Genomic DNA, 24267 nt, shown 5'->3' on the forward strand with positions numbered 1-24267 from the left:
ATGCCATACCAATCGGAGTCTATCACTGACAAAAAAAAGCACTTTTAATGGGCGTAAATTGATGGCATAAACTGTGTCACTGCTCCAGCTCTCTCTGTCTCTCAGAACTGGAACCATTTTTTTAAGTTCCTTTTCCAGTTAGTCACTTTGACACAAAAACATGAGGAAATGCATTTGATGAAATATTGAAATGACCCTCTAACTGTTATGATGAAGATCACTTAGGCCATTTCTTCTTTCTAACATGCAAATGAGCTTTCTTGCTAAATTCTCCACCAGGTTTTTCCCGTCGTGGCATTAGGAACCGGTCCAATCAAATCCTGGACTGTATGAATAACATTTTTCTAATTCTGCTCTTTATTCCAGGCGATAATGGCCCCTACACAGAATCTCCTCAGGATTTTCTGGCCACAGAGCCGGAGGACATTGGCCAGGACATTGTTTTCTTAACTAATCCTGCAGAGGAGGAGGAGGAGGAGGAGGAGGTGACGGCCAAGGAGGAGGAGGAGGAGGTGACGGCCAAGGAGGACAAGGAGGAGGAGGAGGAGGAGGAGGAGGTGACGACGAAGGGGGGCGAAGAGATCCAACATGCCCTGACGGCCAACCCTGTGAAGCAGGGCCCGGTGCGGGCTCCAACGTTTGGTTATGACCAGGTGGACATTCATCAGTCTGTCCCTCCTTCACCTGAGCACCAGGAGTCCACAGAGGACACGTGGGAGGTGATAGAGAAGGAGAGCCACCCGGAGTCCCATCAGCCAGCACCCAAAGACAACGCACATCATGACGAGTCCAACACGCTTCCAACAGTTTCTCTGCAGGCTGCTGAGGACTCGTCTGTCCCCTCAGCTGGTGTGACGGCTCCCTCAGAGAGCGCGGGGCCCTTGGAGAGCGCTGGACCCTCGGAGAGCATGGGACCCTCAGAGAGCATGGGACCCTCAGAGAGCACGGGACCCTCAGAAAGCACGGGACCCTCAGAGAGCACAGGACCCTCGGAAAGCACGGGGCCCTCAGAAAGCACAGGGCCCTCAGAGCTTCTTATTTCTGTGACTGAGAGCTCCGACGTTCCAGCTGCAACATCCGCAGCTGACGTCGATGAGCTCCTCAGCAGCTCCGCGGTGCTCCCACAGAACGGCGACCTTCCCGTCCTTCAGGAGGACCACACTCTAGACGTCCACCTGGATGTCTTGTCTGAGGCCGAGCTCGTCTCTGCCAGCACCTCCTCTGATGTTTCAGGGCTGCCAGAGGAGACCAGCGCCGCCTCCGCAGAGGAGACGTTAGCGGTGACCTCTTCACCCCACAGCGAGGACACAGACGTTCACTCCAACACGCTGCCGCCATCGTTTGATCCCAGGACACCTGAGAGCCTCCTGACAGGAGAGGAGTCCGGAGAGGAGAGCGCGGAGACGCCAAACTCTGAGACTCACAGTTCGGTTGGTGTGGACACCTCTGCTACCTCTGAGCAGGTCCCCACACCTGACTCAGGTGAGAGTAAAGACAATAACAAATTTAGGAGGTTATATCAAAGTTATTTTAGTGTCCAAGCTTCAGCCCTGAATGTTAATGCACCCACCAACCCCCCTTTAAAAATCACCAACTATTTTAAAAGAAAACAAAAGTGATCAAAAAAGCCAAAACATTACAGAAGAAAAAATAAAAATGCCCAAGATTTTAAGAAAAAAAATCAACAAAACTGTTTTTTAAAAAATGCCAAAAAGTTTTAAAGAAATTATATTGTCAATAGTTTTTCAAAATCACCAAAAGAATTTAAAGGATGAAAAAATATTGCCACAAATGTTTAAAGAAAAAAAATTGCCATCAAATTTTTAACACATCACTTCAGATGACCCCTTTTCTTGACAGTTGATGATCACACCTCAGAGCCTCCACGTGTGACCGCGGAGTCGTCCATCTCAGTCCACGACGATGACGAGGACGCCGACGGCACCTCAGATGATCCGACTGACCAGAGCGGACACGTCCACTCATCAGAACCCCCCACTGTAGACGTCATCACGGCCACAGAAGACTCCAGCGTGAACGCTCCGGTCCTCGACAGCGATCTCGTCACTCTGATGACATCACCCGTACCTGTTACCCTGTCCCCGCCCTCGGTGGAGGTCGAGGCCAGCTCCCCGGAGATTATCACCTTCATACCTGAGAGCAACACGTCACCTGTGGCAGAGGACATCCAGGACAAACTAGAGCAGGAGGTTTTAGGCGAAAAAAACTCAGAGGTGTTTCTCAGCACCACCCAAAATCTCACAGACGGCGATCCGGAGCGAGAAGTCAGAGAGGGATCAGGTGAGGCGTCAGGAGAAAGCTCAGAGGTCACGTCACATCTCCTGCTGACAAACCCAGCTCTCTCAGACAACCGCGCGTCTGAGGGAAGCGGCGATGAAGACGCCACTGACGCTCCTCCTCCGTCAGACATAAAAATCACTCTGATCCCTCATCTGACGCTCTCAGCGGGCTGGGAGCCGCAGCCGTCCTCCTCCACGCCGCAGGAGTCTCGCTCTGAGTGGGAGTCCAGCGCCGAGCCGCCCGCCACCGAGGACACTGAGGACGCCTCCAGTGAGCACGAGACCGAGATCACCACCAGCAACATCAATGGTGAGATTAACCCTTTAGGGCCCGCTTTGATATCACACACACTCGTATCGCTCCGTGCACAAAATCAAGCCTTAAAAAATATTGTACATTTATATGATTTTCTGCTTTCATTGAGTTTATTTTTTAAACGAACATCAGTCATAATCATAAATAACAAATATTCATTACATTTCAGAATTTTTTCCCTTCGATTGCAAGGTTGTTTTTTTTTCATGTTGCCAAGTATGTTTTAGATGAAAAAATAATTCACAAATTAATTATTTTCAATATGCTTCATACAAAATAGATTTTGTTTATTACCACAGTCTGGGATATGTCAGTGATGATCAGAAACATTGATTGTGACAGTACACTGAGTGGAAACAGCATGTATTTTCTCCATGTGCCAAATATGATCAAAATTACATCGTCAGGTGGAAAATAGTCAAAATGACAAATTCCAAGTCAAAAGCCCAGAATGACACCCAGAATTAATACAAGTCACGTTTTTCTGCTTTGATGGCTGTGGGATCAAAAATGTCAGTTTGAATGGGTTTCAATGGAGCATTTTTTGACCTTAACAGTCTGAATGTAACTATTTGGTTTCCACGGTGTACTTTAGACTTATTGTAGGAGCTGAGCTGGAAATTCACTGATTGTACTCAAATACACAATCTGGACTAAATTCATGACATGTGCATGAACACAGACAAAATGATCATAGAAATTAAGAATGAAAAATGCCCCAAAAAGTCTCTAAGGGGATAAAAACATAACGTTTTGATGATAAACTGTCTGAACAGAGCACGTTTTGGAGCGAGCTGAGGGGGAGAGCAGCACTGACGAGCCTCAAGTTAAAGTTTGCACATGGCGTCCGGACGAAGAGGGAGCCAGGGGTCCGACTGTCACCGCCGACAGCAGCGACGTGACCGTCATGGCTCCCACCGTGTTCCCACAGTATCCGGCGCTGGCGGCCTCGCTGCCGGCGGCCAAAGTGTCTGCTGTGAGACCAGGAGCCACGTCAGGTACCACACACAGACTAAAACACAGCAGGAAGATCCTCACTGTTACAGAAGAGGGGGATTTAAATTAGGGTAATTAGGTAAATTATTGGTCTTACCAATGATTAGTAGTTAAAGACACTGATAACCAATATTTGTACCCGATATGTATTTACAATACAAATTAAGATCTCTCCATCTGTATTTAGAATTTGCAATATAACAAACTTTACTTTTCTTTACTTTACTCTTCTGCTCTTTACTTTTGCTTTCTTGCTTTCTTTCCTTACTTTTCTTTTTTTGTTTGCATATAAATAACATTTCTATAATGTACTACAGTTGGCCAGAAAGGCTGCTTTTCATGGGACAATAGTAAAAAAAAAAAAACATTGAGAATAAAAGCACAGAAAATAAGATCAACCATAAAGCAGTAAAAAAAAAAAAATAGTCTGTAGGACATGGAGACAACAAACACAGCTGTTTGGACCCAAAGAGAACAAAGCAAAATGAGAACAAAAAAGACAAGAAACGACCTCAAACCTGATGTAACATCTCCCTCTGCTGGTGTCTCCAGGAAGGGAAATTTAATTTAAAATGAATCCTGTGAAACCCTGAGATTTCTTTCGAAAACAGGGGAACAGGGCAATGAGCAATTTAAGAAGAATTAAACCCAAAAAATATTTAAAAAAATTAACAAAAAAGTACAAGAAAAATTCTGAAAATTATTTTTTTTAAAAGTAAAAACAACAACAAACAAAAAAGGTATAATTATAATAATTCTGTAAAATGATTTTAAATATTTTATTGAAAAAATGACAAAAATGACTCAGAAAAAGTTATAATTATAATAATGGTGTAACATAATTTTAAACATGTAATGTATGATCATTATATCATAATAAATATATTTTTTACCTAGCTTTTGTCTTTTCCCCCTAGCTTTAAAAAAATAATAATTCTGTAAGTTTACTTATTTCTTGCAGTTTTACCAAGTTTCTCATTGCCTTTTTTTCATATTTTTTGAAGAAATCAAGGTTTAAAGGGTTAAATGCTTGTGAAAGGCACCGGAAAGCAGCAGAATTCAAAGTTTTAAAAATGTTAAAGATTGAATATAAGTGAGACAGTAAAAAAAATTCCTCTCTGAGTGTGTTCAGCAGCAAATTGAAATAAGTGTTAATTCAGTGTGGAATATAACTTTAATTCAGATAGAAAAGCTGCTAAATCTGGCACAAAGTATAAGATTCATGATAAATAAATAAAAAATAGAACTTGTTTTATGAGCTATCTTCAGCTATCTTCGGTTTCCTCTAAAATAATATTATTTTGAGAGATCAATTTGAATATCAGCGATGCGGAATAATGAATAAAAAGCTCTGTAAATGATCACCATTCTCTCCACACGGCTGCAGACTCCTGCCTGGAGAACCCGTGTCTGAACGGCGGCACTTGTGTGGACGGCGAATCGGCACGGTGTCTTTGCTTGCCCGGATACGGAGGAGACTTGTGCCAGACGGGTTCAGTATCATCTCTCTTTGTTATTTCCAGAAGAAGTTGGTGCTGATTTTATACTCGACTAAACTCTGGTTTCTGGTCGTGTGTGCAGACGTGGAGGTGTGCGAGCCCGGCTGGGAGAAGTTTCAGAGCTTCTGTTATCGTCACTTTGCCAAGAGGCAGAGCTGGGAGGCGGCCGAGCAGCACTGCCGCATGTGTGGAGGACACCTGCTGTCCGTCATGACCCCCGAGGAGCAGGACTACATCAACGGTAAAACATCAAACACCCAAAGAAAACTGCAGAAATCTGGAGGCAAACAAAACTCTTTGCTGGTTTGCAAGTCAATGTGTTTATGTGATGTGTGTTCAAAGAGGGCTGGAAATCAATACGATGTGATAATATCACAGTACCTTTGTACACTTTACTGTGTTACAATTATGAAGTCCATCACTCTGTTTTTATCCAAAACTATAAAACTATAAAACTAATTGAACCTAAACATTTTTTGCTCAGTTAACAACAGCACAGTTGTAAATTAACTTTTTTTGTCCACTTGCCACTGTGGTTGGTGCATTCCAAAATCTACCAGCCACTCAATAGATTGTTATTGTTTTTTTGTGTGTTTTTTGTCTTTTTGGCTAATGAGTGAAGCAAATCTAGCAGCCACTTACATATTTTACCAGCATTTGGCTGGTGACTGGTGCTAATTTCCAACCCTGATTGACACCAAACTTGCTGCAGAGAACCTTCAGACGGTCCGACACAAACCATCGACAAAGATGTTTGATTTATCAAAAACTTAGTCTAAAGTGAATCAAAATGTTGAACTGAATTTTGAAGCATTTTGAATTCTGCCCTCATGCAAACTGTTGCAGCCTGTGGAGAACGGCATCTTTAAACATCAGTAGATCATTGGGTGCAGATTTTCAGGCTAATTGACACTCCCACAGGGGTGGATATATTTCTGGCAGCAGATATGAAACTAATCTGTCGTCTTTTCATTCGTCAGAGTCAGACTCTTTAAAAATCCAAAATCATGAGTTTGTTTTAATTGCAAGTTTCTCAGACGAGACAAAACATCCACCGTCAGCGTCTCCCTTCTTGTTGAAGCCTTGAAGTTGGTGTCTGTATTTCGTCTGCCAACGAGGAACTGAGATATTTATCTCACATTCCTCCAGAGATTGTTTTTTATGCTGCTGGTGGTTACCATGGAAACATCAGACTGATACACACACTGTGTAAAGAGTCGTCTTTACAAAAGCAGTTCACTTCAGAGGAATTTTAAGAGTACTGTTGTATGACCAAAGTCTTTATCTGATCATTTTGGGCCTCAAACAAAAAACGTCAACAAAACACCAGAATAATTGTTCAAAGACAGTATATTTTATCCAGTATCTTGCAGAAATATTACAGTTTTGACTTTAGGTGGTTATCCACCTCTCAAACTGAGATAATTCTGATTATTGATGCTTTTATTTCATCCTGTCTGGACAATTAGAATTCCCTCTTAGCCTATAATTTCAGTCTTGATCTCTTTATACACAAACTTTCCTTCAACTTCAGGAGTAAATTCAAGATTACTGTGATTTTTTTTTTATTTCTTTTTTTTATGGTCGTGCACCTGCTGACAGTAGATATGTGCTGCAGCGTTAAAGCACCTGCAGGTCTCTGATCAGATTTAGTTGTCGTTTGCTTCATTTCTTCTCCATAAAACCTGTGGGGGGCAAAGACTTTAGTCTAAAGGAGCAGTGTGAAGGATTTGAGAGATTTATTGACAAAAAAGTATGACTGGTAATATTCCTAACTATGTTAACATTAATTTATAATCACCTGAAACTAAACAATATTGGATTGGTTTCAAGCCAGGAGAAGGTCTTAATGCAGACCAGTTAAACTAGAACATTTAAGTGGCTTCATGAACGGGGCTTAAATTTGGCTCACTTAGTCTGCTGCTCAGTCAGAGTAAAGAGAATATCTGAAATACAAACACATGCTGTTGGTCTCATGGTGCTTAAGAAAACCATTCATGGAATAGAAAACATCATTACTCGTGTTGCACATTACGCCAAAAAAGTTTTGACCTCCCAAGTGTAAAATTACCCTTAAACATCGTAGCATCTGTCAACAGAAGTCGTTTGGGTATTTTATTGTGTCGAATTTTGTGGCGTGTGATGTAGAAAGGTGAAGTGACTTAAATGTCCTGTGAGCCCTCTCATGTTCTCTCAACTCACATCTTTTTTATTTTCAGATAAATACAGAGAATATCAGTGGATCGGACTGAACGACAGGACCATCGAGGGAGACTTCCGCTGGTCGGATGGGAACCCTCTGGTGAGTTTTACCAAGTGTCCGTAACTTTGTAACTTTGTGTGTTTGACCAGCGTGTCCTCATGGAGAGGTGCGTGTTCCTCATCTAAGCCAAAATTAAAAACACAAGTCCATCCTCAGTGCTTGATTTTTATTCAAAATGCCTGGGATATGTACCTATGTTCCTATTTAATTTTCCTGGTTTTAATCTGCTCAGCTGTACGAGAACTGGTTCAAAGGTCAGCCTGACAGCTACTTCCTGTCAGGCGAGGACTGCGCAGTGATGGTGTGGCACGACGGCGGCCGCTGGAGCGACGTGCCGTGTAACTACCACCTGTCCTACACCTGCAAGAAGGGCATCTGTGAGTTCCCCTGCTCCTCCCATTTTCATTTTGAAATCGCACCGCGGCGTACCGATCTGAGTGTTTTGCCTGTTTTTGTTTTTATTTTCCCATCCACCAGCCTCCTGTGGCGAGCCGCCTAAAGTCCCGTACGCTAAGGTGTTCGGGAAGAAACATTTGCGCTACGAGACCAACAGCAAGGTGCGGTACTACTGCGAGGAGGGTTTAGTGCAGAAACTGAATCCTGTCATCAGATGTCTCCCCGGCGGCCAGTGGGAAGAGCCGCTGATCACCTGCCTCCCAAGTAAGTCAGTCAACTGGTGGAGCTTCATCAGCTCGAGGTATTTAATCAATCAATCAATCAATCAATCAATCAATCAGTCAGTCAATCAATCAGACTTTGAACCATCAACTGTTGAGCCATCAAACTCTGAGGCTTTATTTTTTAACTTTATTTTTCTGTTTGTCTCCAAACCTCCAGCACATTCGATAGAGGAGGACGTGGTGACATCACTCCCCTCTCAGCGTGCGGCGGCGGCGGAGGCCGTGGAGGTGACGGGATCGGCCACAGAGAAAGCAGCGCCGCTGTTCTGGGACATTAACTGGAACGTCTGAAGCCATCCAGCCTTTTTTTAAAAAACAACAAAAAACATTATCACCTCCCGTTTTCAGAGACTCTCAGTCCAGTTTATCTTAAACTACGAATCTGATCGTTCAAATTCAAGTCATATAAGAGGCCGCAGCTCTTACAGCCACAGAAAATCTGGAAAACTTGTCATCCAAACACTGATGGAAACTTTAGGAAACTTTGGCCTCATTAAACAACAGAAACGTGTCGCCGAATGAAACAGTCGTCCTCAGAGACAGCAGATGATCCTCCACACTGCTCAAAACGCCAAACAGATGATTTTTAAATCCAGACGTGCTTTGATTGAGCATGCATCCATCCTGTTTCTTCATTTCTTTGTTTTTAGCGTCAGACATTCAGACATTCAGATTTTTCGTTACTGACAAGCCGATACTTCAGAAAGCTAACTTCATCTCTTCTCCGTGCTCAGTGCTCGTCAGTGAGCCTTTGCCTTTTTTTGTAAAATCCCGACGTCACTTTTGCGCTGTGTGCAGGAACGTCCCAAACACACAAAATAAGAAAAGAGTCTGTGCAGATAAATACACCACCACACACTGAGAGTGCAGCATATCTGAGAGGGATTACTGCAGCATGAGTCCTTGTTTTTTAGGAAAATCCTGCAGTTTCTTTTATGTGCGTCAAGCCTCAGATGCATTCAATCCACTGCAGAAAAAAAACCTCCACCTCATAGATTATGTATAATTTAAATAACAGAATCGCCAGAAAAAATGTTGGTATTGAATGTTTCTGAAATTTATGGTTACGTTACATTGAAACGTTTGTAACTCACCAACATGTCAGCTCAAAATGTATGTGAGAGTGCTCTTTTGTGCGTGTAGATTCTCCCAAATGTTCAAATTATTGCTAAATGTCAGAATCTTTGTGAAAACTGCGACGGTGGGTTTTAAGAACAAATTTATTCTTAAGAACGGTTGATGAATGAGGCCCAGTGTTAACACACCATATGTTAAGTGTGTTGCAGTTATCTGGATTTTGCACATTATGAAGGAAGATTTACACTTAAATTAACTTTTTTTTTCCTTATTTGGAAAATACATCCATGCACAGATCATATTTTAGCACCAGGTGGAAATGGGGTGTGAATATCTCATACTGCAGGGGCAAAGCTTTCATTTGGCCCTGAATGAGTCACCTGTGTGTGGAGGAGAGTCCTGCCACCGATCAGTGAGCACACCTGACGTCAACGTGAGCAATCAGAGTGAAGCTCTCAGTGAACGTGAGTGAACGCTTTCTTCTCGGCCTGCAGTGCCGCTGTGTGTAAAAAGAGTTTTATCAGGTGTGTCTTTACAGTTCGAACTCTTTGAAACTTAAATTAACATCCGTCTTCTGCCTTCTGACACCTTTCACAAGCTATTTGACCTTCTGAAACCCGAGAAAATTGGTTTGATTTCTTTTTAAAATATAGTGGGGAAAAAGGCTATATATATATATATATATATATATATTTTTTTTTTTTTTTTTTCAAACTATGTTAGAAAATACATATAAAATGAATACATACATTTTCGGCACATTTTTAGGTCATTTACTTGTTAAGGGGAAAAAACAGCAATGACCATAATTTTCTAAGAATCCCGCCTCTTTTTTTTTTTTACAAATAATTAAGTGATTTTCTTGTCAAAAATAGAAAAATGCACAGATAGTATTTATAATTTTATTATTTTTTATTTTTTGAAATTATGTCACAAAAAATGTATGTATTTCTTTCATTTATACATAAGAAATACATACATTTTTCACTTGTGTAGGAGAAAAAAAGCATGAGAATGAGAAGAATGAACCGCAAATTGCAATTAGTTAAATTAGTAAAAGGTGAGAAGAAAATCATTTAAAAATGAGTTGTAAAGAAGAGGGGGGATTCTTTGGAAATTATCCCCCCTAGAAAAGTAGGGAAAATGCACAGAGAATTAGATTTCTAATTATAATATTTTTGTATTTGAAATTATGTCAGAAAAAATATGTAGAACAAATACATAACATATGTAATTTTCTTGCCAATTTTTTTTTTTTTTTACTTATTTTATCATTCTCTTTTTTTTTTTGAAAGAAATCGAATTTTGTTTCAAAGGGTCAATGTAGAGCAGAAAATTATTGTTGTCTCAAAACCGCAGATGGGCTGAAAATTTAACCAGTGTTTAATTTAAGGAGATAAAATAGGCTGCGTCCTTTCCAGGTCTTTTTAAAATCATTTTTATTGTAAGGAGAGAAAGTTTTGACAAGGAAATAAACAAGATATCATCTGTGCATACGACTGCACTCGAGGCTCGTCCTCTTGTGCTTTTCTTCAGGTGTGTCTGTCTTTTGGGTTTTTTGGTTTTTTTAAGATGAACTGTATCTGTATTTGGCCAAAAGTGTTTTTGGCATTCAGCCTCCTGGTCACAGAGTTTAATTTGAAATGTATCGGTGACTTTTTACTGGCTCTGAGCTGACGGCTGTTCTTCGGGGATCAGAACAAACAATGTCTCATCGACTGTATCTTTTCTAGAAGTGCTGTAATAGACACTGTAACAGTAACAATGCAGGTGATGTTAATTGTTAATCTAACGAGCACATAATAGATAAATGCACATGTAGAGTTAATCTAGTAATAGTGGATCCAATGAGAAAGAAGAAATACAGTGTCATTTTTAAAATGTAGTTTGAATTTTCACTGGTTTTTTTTTTGTTGATTTGACTGTATAAAATTAACATTAAAATATTCATAAAAATCTATTTGTAATATATATCATAATCACACGGCTCCTGGCCTTATTAACATATAATGTTTTATCTGATTTGACTTTGCGTCGGTGTTTTTGTCACCTCGCAGCATATTTAAGCAGTTTAAAAATGATGGACAATTATTTACAACAAATCAATACGCTGACATGAGGACACGTTTATTTAATAAATTATATTACATGTAATTAATTTACAGATAATCAAGCTCATCCTTACAGTAACCAACGGTGTTATTTACAGTTCAGAGTTTTAGCGTCTTTGAGTGAGCTCACACGAAGCCGTGCAGTCTGGTGTTGAATGGACACGCTGGCAGGCAAAGTATTAGACCCCAAATTTCACATTTGAACTTGCCTTTACCTTCATTAGGTGGGTTTCTATTAACCCTCAAATTCGGCATATTGAAAAAATACACCAAATATCTGTCAGCTGGACCTTCATAAGCAGCTGCAAGAGCTTTTCACTTTATTATCCTGGTGATGCAGTATTACCAGGCGGGTTTCCATTAACTCTCAAATTGCACAAGTTAAAACTGCATCATGTCATTTAAAAAAAAAACACACACAACAACCTCCCATTTATTGCATGAATTTTTTTATGCTCACATGAGGTGGTATTTCAGGCGATTCAAAAAAAGCCATATCTGGCAAAACTGTTATGTAAACTCTTTTTTGGCTTTTATAAAAGCTCGGGCATGATGCAGCAGAAGCTACAAGAGCTGTTATTATTATTATTGCATCGCACTACTCTTCAAAAGTTGAGCAGATCATGTGGAAGTTTTGAATCCACAATTCCTCTGTGAAATCGTAGACTATCAGCTCCCAGAAATCTCTCGTACGCAGCCGCTCCCACATATAAAGGGCTCCATTATGGCTCCATAACACGCCTATGTGGCCTTTGATTGGAAATAATGACGGCTAGTGTGGTGGCTGCAATAGAAATAAAGCTGCTAATGTTTTGAACATCCATCACTATGGCAACTGGGATGTTATCACCAGAGAAGAAGTCACACAACATCACTCAGTGGAAACACAGTCAGCTCCACATTGTGTTTTATCCACATTTACAAAATATCGCTTAAGTTTTGCACAAATCTGTAAAGGAAACCCTCCTAGTGACAATGAAGAAACATGTATGTTATCACAGGTTTAGTTTAAGCTGATTGTGTATTTAAAACATGTTTTACTTCCATTCTTCTCCATTCTCCATTAGTCACCTGCCTCCAAAATAAGCGGGATGAAAAAAGTGAAAAAAAAAATTCTCTTTATATCTCAGTTTAAAATATACCTAACGTGTTTTCAAATGGAACGAGCCTTGTCCAAATACTTCAGGTCTGAAGAAGTTCTGAGCTTTAACTTTTTCTCATTTTTGCGGCATCCTGGAGTGTCAGCAGCAGACACAGAAGGATACCCAGAGCGTGATATTTAGACATTGAAGTCCACTGACAAAGTGGCAACATGTGAGGACTCGGGATGAGAACGTGTTGATAATCTGCGTCAAAATGACGTTGGCATGAGACATTGGATTTTGGTAACTAAACAATCCAATTTAAAACCAATCAATGTTAACATCATCTGTTGTCAGTATTGTTTGTTAAATTCGTGTTTGGATTACATGTTGTCTTTAACATTGATGTCACGTCCTAAATCAAACCAAATATCAGCATCTAACGGCCTCTGTGGACAGCTGCAATGTGACTAATTCAGTTTTAAATATGATAAATTTCAAGTAAACTCTTATAATTGTGCTGTCAGTGAATGTCTGCAGTTTCAGATGGAGGTTTCTCGCGGTGGGTCAGGCTGTGAATGTTGTGAGGTGAAATTGTGGCCTTTCAGCTCTGTTGAGGCACTGATAGAGGTTGGGTTTTTTTTTGTTTTTGTTTTTTTTGGCTACCTGTAGCAATAAGCGCCGTACAGATGAGTCATCTTGTTGGGGAACCCAAATGAGCGCACCCCTGCCTCGGGGATGCCCCCGCAGTGCTCCCTGGGATTGTTAATGGGAAACCGTACGCTGCCGTCCCTCAGCCAGCCGCCATCACACTGGTCGTACTTTTGGAAATGCCAGGCAGCGTAAAGCTGGCCGACCAACGCCAGCTCGGCGCCCTGACGCTGACACGCGTGTCCTGCCTGCTCGAAGGAGAAAGACCCCGAAATGTAGTAGACAGAGCCTGTGAGAGGAGGAAAGATTTATGGAAAGACATCATCAGAAGCTTCCCATCATTCATCAGCTCACACAGTTCATCTAAAAACCGAGAAGTGGTCTGAGGCCACGTTTAGACGACAGCAGCCCTGCTAAAAACCTTAAAGTCTTTCCTTTGCATTTTAAAAAAAATCTGCATTCATATGATAACATTGTTAGCACGATCCTCGCGTATCCACAAAAACAATGAAAACACTGTAGTCTGCATGTTGGCAGTGTAACTTTGTAATAACACACCATAGAAGAAGACTACACACGTGCAAAGTGCAGCTGTGATGTCACCGTTCTCAAGGGATCATCGCCAGTTTCTACGGCGACAGAAGGGGTGGCGTTTTCAGAAAATTACACTCTGGAAACCGGTTTCAAAAGTTTACATCTTCAGGCCCCCAAAACGCCGTTATCGTCTGAACGAAAGGCCAAACCACAGCAAAAGTTCGAAGTTTCATGCAAGAACCACTAGCGTCTTAACGACCCATAAGTTCTGTTTCTTACAAATTTGGCACATTTTTCCAACAGCAGAAGTTTGCAGGTGGACAAATGTTTTCCCATAAACTCCCATGAACTTTTTCATCATGTCACAATCTCAGCCGTGGTCGTGTCAGTGAACACATTTACATGCACACTAATATTCCCAATAATTCCAAATATGACAACAACGTGAGGCACAAGCGACAGGCGTTCCATATTTTGACATGAAAAATGACATCAGCACAGCTGCATGCAACCTGAAATATTAATGAAACAGTTTAATTGGCTGTGTAAACAGCTAAGTGGGAGTATTGTCTCTTCTAGATTAAACCAAAATATTTTGTGCATGTAAACATTGTTGTTCTGCCTCTCGTTTCAGCCCCTTCAATGGCTTTCAATTCCCTACCTGTCCTCCAGATGCCCTCAGACCTCACCACAGGTCCTAGACACCTGAACCTGATTCACCTGCAAACCTGTTTCCACCTCAGCTCATCAGCCCTCCAGAAACCGCTTTCCTGCTGTTCCCATCACCTGGCTCTCCCTGCTCCACGCTCACCTGCTCCTCATTTCCCTACAAAGCCTTTTTGTCCCACTCAGCTGCAAATCTGTGAGTATTGCTGTGTGCCACGCGATATATAGGCTATATATGTAGATATAGTGTATATATTCTTTTATTTTTTTATATATATATATATGTATATATACTTTTTTTTTTTTTTTTTCGGGGGGGCGTTGCATGTCAGGCAGCAGACACCACCACCACCACCACATCCAACCAATTTTATAGTGCAAATCCCGGTGTCTCTGTTACACTTCAATGTTGTCATAATTTGTGTTATTAATTTTCCAGAATATGCCTCGGGCACCAGCATGGCTAGATCCAACCCTGTCGCTTCTTCTTCACTAGGGAGTGTTCAGTATCTTATTCTTTAGCATCAGGACGTGTGTCGTTGACCATCAGTCAGGCTGTTAAACTAGACGCAAAATGCCAAAAAAAAATTCGGACAGTCTGATCTTGTCGAATTAAGGTCGTCGGGCCTCCTGGACCCAACGTTGATTTATGTCACACTACAAGAGCGTTTGTCGTTCTTGTTGTTCATATTCAGGTCCAACGTTGTGCCATGGTTGGCAGCGATGTAATCAGGTCAAAATAAGGCTGAATTCATGTAGTCTGTAGAGGCCTTTAGCTTATGTACCCTCATCCTACGAAAAAAGTCCCTGAACTCTAAGTCCCTGTCTGCGTTCACGTCCTGTCCCTGCAGCTGCACACCCACCCGTCTCACCAGCAGATCCGATTGTTCTGTCAGCCTACGATCGGTCCCACGCTCACACTGCAGCGGCTAAAGGTCAGACTGCAGCGGCTAAAGGTCGCACTGTTGCATCACAAAGTTGACATTCATTAACACCACAAAACAAAACAAAACCATTTCAGTGCAGAAACAAGTCGAAATCTCACTGAAACCAAACAGCACAGAGCAGCAGCTGCATGACGACGGCCAGCCGGCAACTGACCTCTTCAAACTCAGTTTTAACGACATTCATAGATGTTTAGAAACGTCTTTTTTTACCCTTTAACCCTTTGAAACCTGGAGCCACATCTCTTCTGCTGTGGTGCTTTTAGACATTGTTTATAAATATTTTAACCTTTGACCTCTCAGCACATTGGTGCAGTTTCCTTCAAAAACATGGAAAAAGAAATGAGCAACCCAGAAAGAAATGCTCTACAAACTGCAAGAAATAAGTACATTTAAAAAATATTTTTAAAAAGTGAGGGAAAATCTAATTTATAATCATCTTAATTACATATTTAAAATAATGTTACAGAATTATAATACTTTTTAACACTATTTAATTGTTTTTTAATTGTTTTAATTTATTTATTTAGTCTTTTTGTTTGATAATCAGGCCAGGTTGTTCAGGATTCAAAAGGTTAAGATCCAGAGCAACTCTTCTTTGCACAAAGTAAAACTCCAATTTGCTTTCAGGCTTTCTGTCAGTACATTAAACTAAACGCTGATTGGAGCCTCAGCCCCCAAAGCTTACCGGACGGCTGAGAGGTGAAGCAGAAAGCGTCAAAACGATCGTAGTTTTTGTCTTTTGCTCCGTAATTGCGGATGCCGGGGAGCATCTCTCCTCCACAGGCAGGTCGAGGGTGAATGATGGGATAATGAACGCTCCCATCATGGAGCCAGCCGGCGTTACACCAGTCCAGACCCTCAGTCCACGCTGCAGGAGGAGAACATGATGATATGAGAGAGCTGATTCACCTGCAGACGTTTTTTTTTTTTTTGTTTTTAAATCAGTTGCACAGTGTGTTACCTCTGTAGAGCTGGCTGTATGACGCTAACATGCCATCCTGCTCGGCGCAAGCCTCTTTAGCCTCACGGAAAGTGAATCTGTAGCGGCCGCTTTTACTCTGATACGGGAACACCACACCTGGAGACAGAAACCGTTTGTCAGAGTTTATGTTCTTACACGTATACTGTTAACTATAATCCTGTCTTTTATCAAACATGTTATTCCAAACCATAAACGCCAAGCCCTGATTAAATCCTGCACCGGTGTGGGTGTACCAACAATCACATTAATGTATAATTTTTTTAAAGATTGATTTTTGAATTGTGCATTTTGTGTGCAGAGCAATAGGAGTGTATATGATAATAAAGTGCTCCCTAAAGGTTAAAACTACAACTGATAACAGTAATATACAACCTATTCTGTCATTTTCCTGTAACCAGTAGGGACATTAATTTAGTAACTAATTTTCTTACATATTTTACATCATTATTACCATGAACACGTGGTGCATTCCTTAAGTTTAACATTTTAAGATGACACTGCACTCCGCATTGCTTCAGTTACCTTCAATCCTCACGGTAATGACAACACTTTCGTCCTCGATGCCGTTGACAAGCTCACAGCGATACCTGCCGCCGTCCTCCAGCTCCAGACGACTGAGCTGCAGGGAGGCGTCCATGGTGTGAGCCTTTCGGAGAGAAGCCCGCGGGCCAAGAAGGCCGTATGGCTTGTGGGCCACTGCGTTTGATATCATGATGATGTTCTCCTGCCCCACCTGCTCCGGCTCCAGCTTTGTCCATTTCACTTTGTAATGGTTGGGTTTGGTTCTCAAGATGCACGGCAAGGTGACGTTTTCTCCCCTTCGAGCCACAACCTCGGCGTACACCGGCGGCTCGAGGAGGTACTTCAGCTTATTGGATGCTGCGAGAGAACAAGGATCCAGAGGGTTTCAGTGACACAAAGTGTAAGTGATTCCCTTACTTGCTCTGTGTTAACCTGTTACACAAGTCCGTCCATCCAAAATTTGTAAAATAGCACCACTTTGTCAGGGCTTTTGGTTTGATGGCAATACCAAACCAAAAAATGTGATGTTTTTCTTCAACATGTGCCTCCTTCCACTAATCCTAACCGTCCGTGCCAGCATGTGCGTTTGTTGACATCCCCGCATTAGTTGCCATGTGCTTGTCTAAACATAACCACATGCAGCGTCATCCCACCGTGTGCTTGTGTTGACATCACAGTAGCGGCACCCTAGAACATCAACAGCAGAAGGATACCTAGAGAAGAATATGTAGACGCAGAAGTCCACTGCAAAGAGGCAACATGTGATGAGTTGGGATGAGCAACCAGACTGCAGTGGAAATCCTTTTTAGTCTTTTCTAGGTCACATGATGCTATAGCTATGTGCTTGTCAGTAGGAACTGGCTCCCTCGTGATGCAGCAGGTGCTGAAAGAGGTTTTATTGCATCACATAACTCTTCAAAAGTTGAGTGGATCAACCGGAAGTTTTGAATCCACAATTCCTCTGTGAAATCGTGGAGTATCATCTCCTAGAAATCTCTCATATGTGGTTGCTCCCACGTATAAGGGGCTCACCTTTGCATCATCACTCCATAACACGCCTATGTGGCCCTGGATTGGAAATAATGACAGCTAATGTGGTGGCTGGAATAAAAATAAAGCTGCTAATGTTTTGAACATCCATTGCCATGGTTACTGGGATGTTATCACCAGAGGAGAAGTTACAGAACATCAATCAGTGGAACACAGTCAGCTACACATTGAGTTTCATCCACATTTACAAAATATCACTTCAGTTTTGCCAAAATCTGTAATGGAGTGTATCTGTATCTGTAATGGACATGAATGAGTGTACCTGCTGTGTTGGAGGTGTACAGAGCTGCAGACAAGCTGAAGCAGCTGCATGCAAACAGAAGAATCGCGGCACAGCTCATCATGAAGCGAGTCGATTTTTCAGCTCCTGCAGCTCAGAAGAAAAAAGCACAGACCCAGATTCAGTCTTTGGAGCACAAAACCAAACACACCTGCTCACACAGCGTGAGGAGAAACTGTGAATCTGGCAATAAATCCAACAGTTCATGCACCTGTTCCACATCAGCATGTTAGTCACAAACAGCTTTTGACCCTTAGTGAGAAATCAGCAGAGGTGAAGGAAGAAAAATAACCTGTGAGAAGACGTGGGCTCATCCTCCTGCGTTGTCCCACATGACGACGGTGTTTTCAAAGTGTCTGAATCTCAGGATGGTTCATAACTTTGGGAAGAAGCTGCGGTCCATCCCTCGTCTGTCAGAGCCCTGAATGTTCAGCTGACAGTTCATCTCTCTCTCACCCCCGCCTCCTCTCCTCTCTCTGGTCATATGGTCCCGTCTGTGCTCTCAGTGTGTAAACGGGATTGTTGTCCTCTCTGCTCCAGATGTTGAAAGCTTCAGCATGTCGTCTTTGTCTCTGTTTCTCTCTTTTTCTCAGTTTCCAAACCTGATATTGAAATTTAAAATCTGCAGAAACAGAAACTGTTCTGCTTGCAATGGTTTGGACGTTTTACGCTTGTCAGACTTTTGGTACCTACATCTTTACGAGCTGACTGAATCCAGTTTGCACCCAACTTTACTTTAGTGTTGCGCCCATCTGACATCTGAAGGTCGTAGATCTCGACTTGGTTGTGTTGATGAGCTTTGATGTGGAAAAATGGAAACAAGGTAAAGGCTACAAACAAGATGGGCTGCATTCTGATGAGCATTTAAACAAGAGGTTGATAGCTGTTTACACTTAATTTATATCTTTATTTAGTTTTTTTTAAAAAAATGCTTTTTATATATTATATTTATATATATTCTTTTAATATTTAATCTAGGTGACTACATGGACAGTTAATATATCATATTACACTTTACATGTGATCAAAATTCACATTTAGTTTAAAGTTTCTTACCACTGACCTTACATTTTTATGCATTTATGTTCTTAAATTATTTTAGACTCATCAAAGCACAGGCTATTGTCCACAGAAATATCTGCATGTTTGTGGCATTAATATGGGAAATCAGAGGTTTTTCCTGCAAAGTGTGTCACAAACGTGTTGAATCAAACGCAAATGATTTTTTTTTTTTTAATCTTTTTATTTCTTCTTCTGGAAGGAAAATTCAAGGACCAAAAAGTACATGTACCAGGGAAGAATAAATATGGCGTTAATGTGTAATTTTCAGACCCTATTTGACCAATAATGTCTCATTCCCATGCTGAGTGCTATATTGGCCCCTGCTGTCACAGCATATTGCAGCATACAGTGTGTACGGTGATGAGCCATCACTGAGCCCTGCGGACAACAAGCCTGCCTGTGTCTCCTAACCTTTCCCAGAAGGCCGCTGCCAGAGAGGACTATAGCGTGCATTCAGCCATCTTTGTTGGTGCCCACAGAGCTCTGGGGTCGGCGGGAGAGGAAGCTGTGTCGGCTCTGGTTTCCTCTGCCGCCGTGGCCCCTCGGGGCACAAGGGCCGCATTGTGATGGTCACGGTCTCCACGCAGTGACAGCGGGCGGCGGTCACACAAACACGGTGCAATGTGGAAAAAAGATGAAATAATGGGATTCCTCTGTTTTTGCTTGTGTTGCTGCTCCATTGTGCTCCGTCATCAATGGGACTCTTTATCGCTCTCCAATTAGTATTCACCCAAACACCTCGAGGTGAAAACTGCCAACTGTCTCTGCACTGCTCCGTCTGTCCATCCATCTATCCATCCATCTATGTCTGCAGTCACTTTTTGCATTGTCAGGAGTCTACATGCACGGAAAGTTAACCATCTGAAACCTGAACATTTGATTTCTTGCAAAAACATGAGGAGACGGCAATCTATCTATCTATCTATCTATCTATCTATCTATCTATCTGTCTATTTATCTGTCTATCTATCAGCATTTCCCGTGGTCCTTTAAAACCTTTTGTCTGGGTCTGACATGATCAAAAGTGACGAAACGTTCGAAACAGTTCCATCTTCCGTGTCGAAATCACCATCCCTAAGTGTGGGCTCACTTAAAGTTATGATATGTATGTAACTGATGAGAGTTGGACAGTTTTTTTGCTCCAACACTTTGGTCCAGGGCATTGTATTATAACAACTTCCAGCTGAAATGGTACATTTTGGTGAGCCCTTTGACATTTTCTCCAGTGCTGCCATCAGGCTGAGATGTCCCCTCATACACGTTGAGATGTTGTCAGTTTTGGACACTGTTAGTGTCTGCCATTCAGCATCCTCTGCAGATTACAGGTGATAAAAATCATCAGATTGTGGTCACATTATGAGGTAAACTGTGCAGAGCTGCTCATGGACCTTCAGCCTTTTGGTCTTGTTAAAGACTAAAAATGTAGCACCTTCATAGAGCTTCTGGGTGTTTTGCACTCTCAGTCTGGAACTTGTTGCAGAATGACTTGAAATTGAAGGAGCTGGTGTCTGTAAATGCCTTTAGCACTTTAAAATTCCTTAAAAATAATGTAAAAAAAGTGATATAATTTATGAATATGATATAATTTTATGAGGAATCAACTGGTAATTATAACTGTCAAGTGTCTTCTCTCTCTGTCATCAGCACCATCAGTTTTGGGTGAATGAGCAGTACAAACATTGCCCTCTGCTGTATGAAGCCTGTATGAATCCTCTGGGGACTCGCTGTTTGGACTGTTTGAATCCTCACTGTGGCATCGCATTTCATCCCGACTCTCATCTTTACAAGTAAGGTCAAAGGTCAAACATGAGGACCAAACACCAGGGTGGAAATGTATCAATGATCAGCTTTTCTGGAGGGATCAAAAACATGAGAGGGCAAAGTCTGAAATGCAAAATGTTGTTTGTATTCTTTTAAAATGAACTCATGTCGGTTCAAGTTCTAACTTGACTGAAAGGTTTGAAAGCTTTTGATAGATTATGTTTACCTTAAAGAAATACGGATCAATCATTCGGGAGCTTCTTGTCACTCGCTCTCTCTGACTGATTTCCTCTCTGCTCTGCAGCTGTCGAAGGCTCTCAGAAACACACTTCAGCCTGCAGGTGAACTCTCGGCCCCGCGGCGCTCCGTGACACATCTGACTGATGGGTTTGTATTTGGTTCGAGGTTAGACTTCAGAGTCAGTGAGCAGGGCTGGAAATCGTGCCAAATCTCTTGATTCTGGTTACTTCTGTTTAATGTATTTCGGTGCTGGAGAGAGGGACTTGTGTCTGCAGCAGAACGATGCAAATACTTTTGAAATTACTATATAATTTGCATTTGATCAAGAGATTGCAAACCTACAACTACCAGAATGCACTGCATTGCACCGGACTAGCACTCCTGCTGGTTGGTGTCAGAATGCGAACTTGTCGGTTTGACACAATGGCGGCTACCTGGTAGTCTGGTCTGGGCTCTGCTCAGATGGTGAGAAGTTTACCAAAGTTCATTTACACATTGTTTTGAGAAAAAGCTGTTTGACAGTATTCCTTCAAGTAAATGAAAAAGAAAAGAAATCGATCCCGCCTTTACTTACAGCAAATTTATGCAACCATTTGTCTCTAACTGACGTGCTGAAAGACGGAGCGTCCCTCCTGTCCATGAACAGCAGATGAGGCTGATATGAGAGCAGCTCCGCCTGCAGCCCTGATGCTGGATCAGTTTGTGCACCCGAGTGTGACTCTGTTGCTGAAAGGCGTGACAGACGGCGGGGTCATGAAGGCAGCTTGAAGGGTAAAAATATGTACTTTCTGACAACATTTCTGCACTCTGAAAGGTTCCCCCTGTAAAGACACGCTCCCCCTTAACATTTTTTACATTCTCACAGATGCTCCTGCCCCTGGTGAGAGCGCAGTGACAGATTTACCCTCCACATCGCTCAGAAAGCAGAGAGGCTCCCCTGTCTGACCCGGGGTCGCCTGTGTCCCCCTGCTTTTCGTGCAGGTAAATGCGGGTACCTTTGTTATCTTTGCATATGGTTGGGGAGTCTAAATGGAGCTGGATTTCATCTTTGACCCTTCGTTTTGGAGCAAACAATGTTTTGCATTCCTCTCCTCCGTGTAGTTTCACTTTACTCCAACAGTGGAGCACATACGTATAGTGTAAGAGATGATATCATGTGACTGCAGTGAAAATTGTCAGCCAAGATATGGTGCAGTTCTTTGTGTTTCAGGAGAACTCATTCGTTACCTCACTGTTGTCTCCTTTGTGAGTCTTTCAGCGGATGCATTCAGGAGGCCTGTCACATACTGAAAGCTGTGTCGGTGAACCTTGACACACCTCGCCCAGACCTCCAGGAAGACCACCGAGTGGACAAACAGCCAAATTACAACTCCTGAGTCCGTCACCTGACAGAGATTGTCAGAGAGACATCTGTAAATCAGTGGATTTAATGTCTTAAGCACATTAACCCCATAAAATGACAAATATCTGTCAGTGCGTTTGGCGAACAAGTGTCCACACTCTGGATAATGCTCCCATGAACATTTATTACCTCCACACATGCAATTTTTCGGGCCCAAGCCCTTCTTCAGACCTGACTGAAGGTATTCATGGGACCTTATCTAGTGTGCAGACTTTATTTGTATTTTTGGATCTATTTTCAATCTGTTCAGCACCTAGTCTTTACTGCTTTTGGGTGTGCGCACTGCTAAGCCTTTTTTCTATATAACCCTTTGCGTCCAACCAGAATGCAGCTAGACACGGAACCGGTGGCATTGTCATTGCATGTGGGCATGGGTGTGTCCACATGCAATGCGCACAGGTAGTGTCACTTGAAAACTTAGGCGGATGGGACTGGTCACATGTGCATGAAACACTGAAGGACAGTGTCAGGTAATAAAGGGAACCACCACCCCAGTCTGCCAGTCCAGACGCCATGCCCCCGATGTTGAGTGAAAACCGTAATTATTATTGTAAATAAACTGTTTTACACAAATATACACCCAGACAAAAACAGTACAGTAAACTTATGACCTGTAATCGTTAACATGGAGAGATTTACTGACGTGCCACGGGCTCTTCAACCAATCACCGACCGGTCGAGTTAGTTTTGTAACACGCTGACGTCCCGCGTGATAGTCACACAGGTAGATACCAATCTGAGAGCGGAGACAGGAGACAGATAAGTCAACATTCCCAAACCTGTCTCACTCTGTTCAGCCTGGAGCTCCTCCGGTGGCACTCTGCACCCAAGGCCACCACACACAACCTGTGTGTGTGCATGTGTGTGTGTGTGTGTGTACAGTTTCTACAACTCCTCCTCCAACAACAACGATACTTGATCCTTCTGAGAAGTTATTGTATAACTTCTGCACTTAAACAAGCAGATAAACTGATCCGTCAGCAGAACATCACCAATAAAAAACAGACTCTTAAATTTCAACATACAAAGCATTTCTGCCAGCGTGGTTACCAGAGGAATATCACGTCTTTTCATCCTTATTATTTATTATTTAGCCTTTATTTCACCAGGTTTGTCCCATTCAGATCATCTTTTTCACAAGGGAGCCGAGAATCGCAGCAGCAATTTCAACATTCACATAACAGCACAAAGATTGAAGAAACAGAAGGATCAGACAGACACAAAATTAAACATTTATAAACAACACTTAAAGTGCACTTTAGCAAGGCACCAAACGCCAAACTGCTCCCATTTATGACCTATGACCCCGACAGAATGCATGTGTGTTGTGTGCAAAAGGAGTGACGTGTGAAGACATAGATTTCAGCAGCTTTGTGTAAAAGTGCATTATGACAATTGTCACATTAGAAGATTATTATAATAACGTTAAAAAAAGAATTTGTTAAAATAAGAAACTGACAGTTCTGACAGTAAAATATGAGACGTTAAATCTCCCTGTTGTCAGATATTTCTTCTCATTTTAGAAAACGTCTGATGATTCCACAGATGAAATGAGTAGCTGAATGCTTTTGCATTGCACACATACTCGCTCTGAAGTGAGCGTGAAGCCCCTCCTGGAGCCCCTTCTGGAGCCCCCTCGCTGCACCATAACGGCCCCACTGTGCATCAGCCAGTTAAGTGTGAAATACTTGTGTGACTTCCTAATGTATGTTATCGCTTAGTTGCATAACGGGCAGGTTTGCTCTTGTGTTTATCTGTTTCATCTGGTGCCAGGCCTCTTGTAGCCTCCATGGTGTTACTACTGATGCCCTCCTGCCTCCGATTGGGAGATTGTGTTATCTGAGGG

The 24267-nt window shown here is 42.1% G+C and overlaps 2 protein-coding genes across 3 annotated transcripts in view; one reads left to right on the forward strand and one right to left on the reverse strand.

The window, feature by feature from the left end:
* Window positions 1–11110, forward strand: part of bcan (brevican) — a 31888-nt gene extending 20778 nt beyond the window's left edge. The window contains exons 9-17 of the mRNA XM_042489814.2: window positions 367–1482; window positions 1861–2610; window positions 3393–3614; window positions 5000–5104; window positions 5194–5352; window positions 7331–7413; window positions 7607–7751; window positions 7852–8034; window positions 8212–11110. Of these exons, the coding sequence (XP_042345748.2) occupies window positions 367–1482; window positions 1861–2610; window positions 3393–3614; window positions 5000–5104; window positions 5194–5352; window positions 7331–7413; window positions 7607–7751; window positions 7852–8034; window positions 8212–8345 (2897 nt within the window). The 3' untranslated portion in view covers window positions 8346–11110. The remainder of the gene's footprint in view (window positions 1–366; window positions 1483–1860; window positions 2611–3392; window positions 3615–4999; window positions 5105–5193; window positions 5353–7330; window positions 7414–7606; window positions 7752–7851; window positions 8035–8211) is intronic.
* A 127-nt stretch (window positions 11111–11237) lies between these two features.
* On the reverse strand, window positions 11238–18418 carry hapln2 (hyaluronan and proteoglycan link protein 2). Of its 2 annotated transcripts, none has more exons than XM_088084676.1 (6): window positions 18249–18418; window positions 17939–18049; window positions 16627–16983; window positions 16084–16200; window positions 15808–15990; window positions 11238–13264 (listed from the first exon to the last, which is right to left on the reverse strand). In XM_088084676.1, the coding sequence occupies exons 1-6, from the start codon at window positions 18268–18270 to the stop codon at window positions 12987–12989; spliced, it is 1068 nt and encodes a 355-aa protein (XP_087940802.1). In that variant the 5' UTR covers window positions 18271–18418; the 3' UTR covers window positions 11238–12986. The 2 variants fall into 2 exon arrangements, with proteins under 2 accessions (XP_087940802.1, XP_042346552.1); XM_042490618.2 differs by having other exon boundaries at window positions 17939–18043; window positions 18249–18416.
* Between the last annotated feature and the right edge of the window lie 5849 nt (window positions 18419–24267).

Source organism: Plectropomus leopardus, chromosome 11, assembly GCF_026936395.1.
Source record: "Plectropomus leopardus strain MGB_pleo_1.0 chromosome 11, ASM2693639v1, whole genome shotgun sequence".
Classification (NCBI taxonomy): Eukaryota; Metazoa; Chordata; class Actinopteri; order Perciformes; family Serranidae; genus Plectropomus; species Plectropomus leopardus.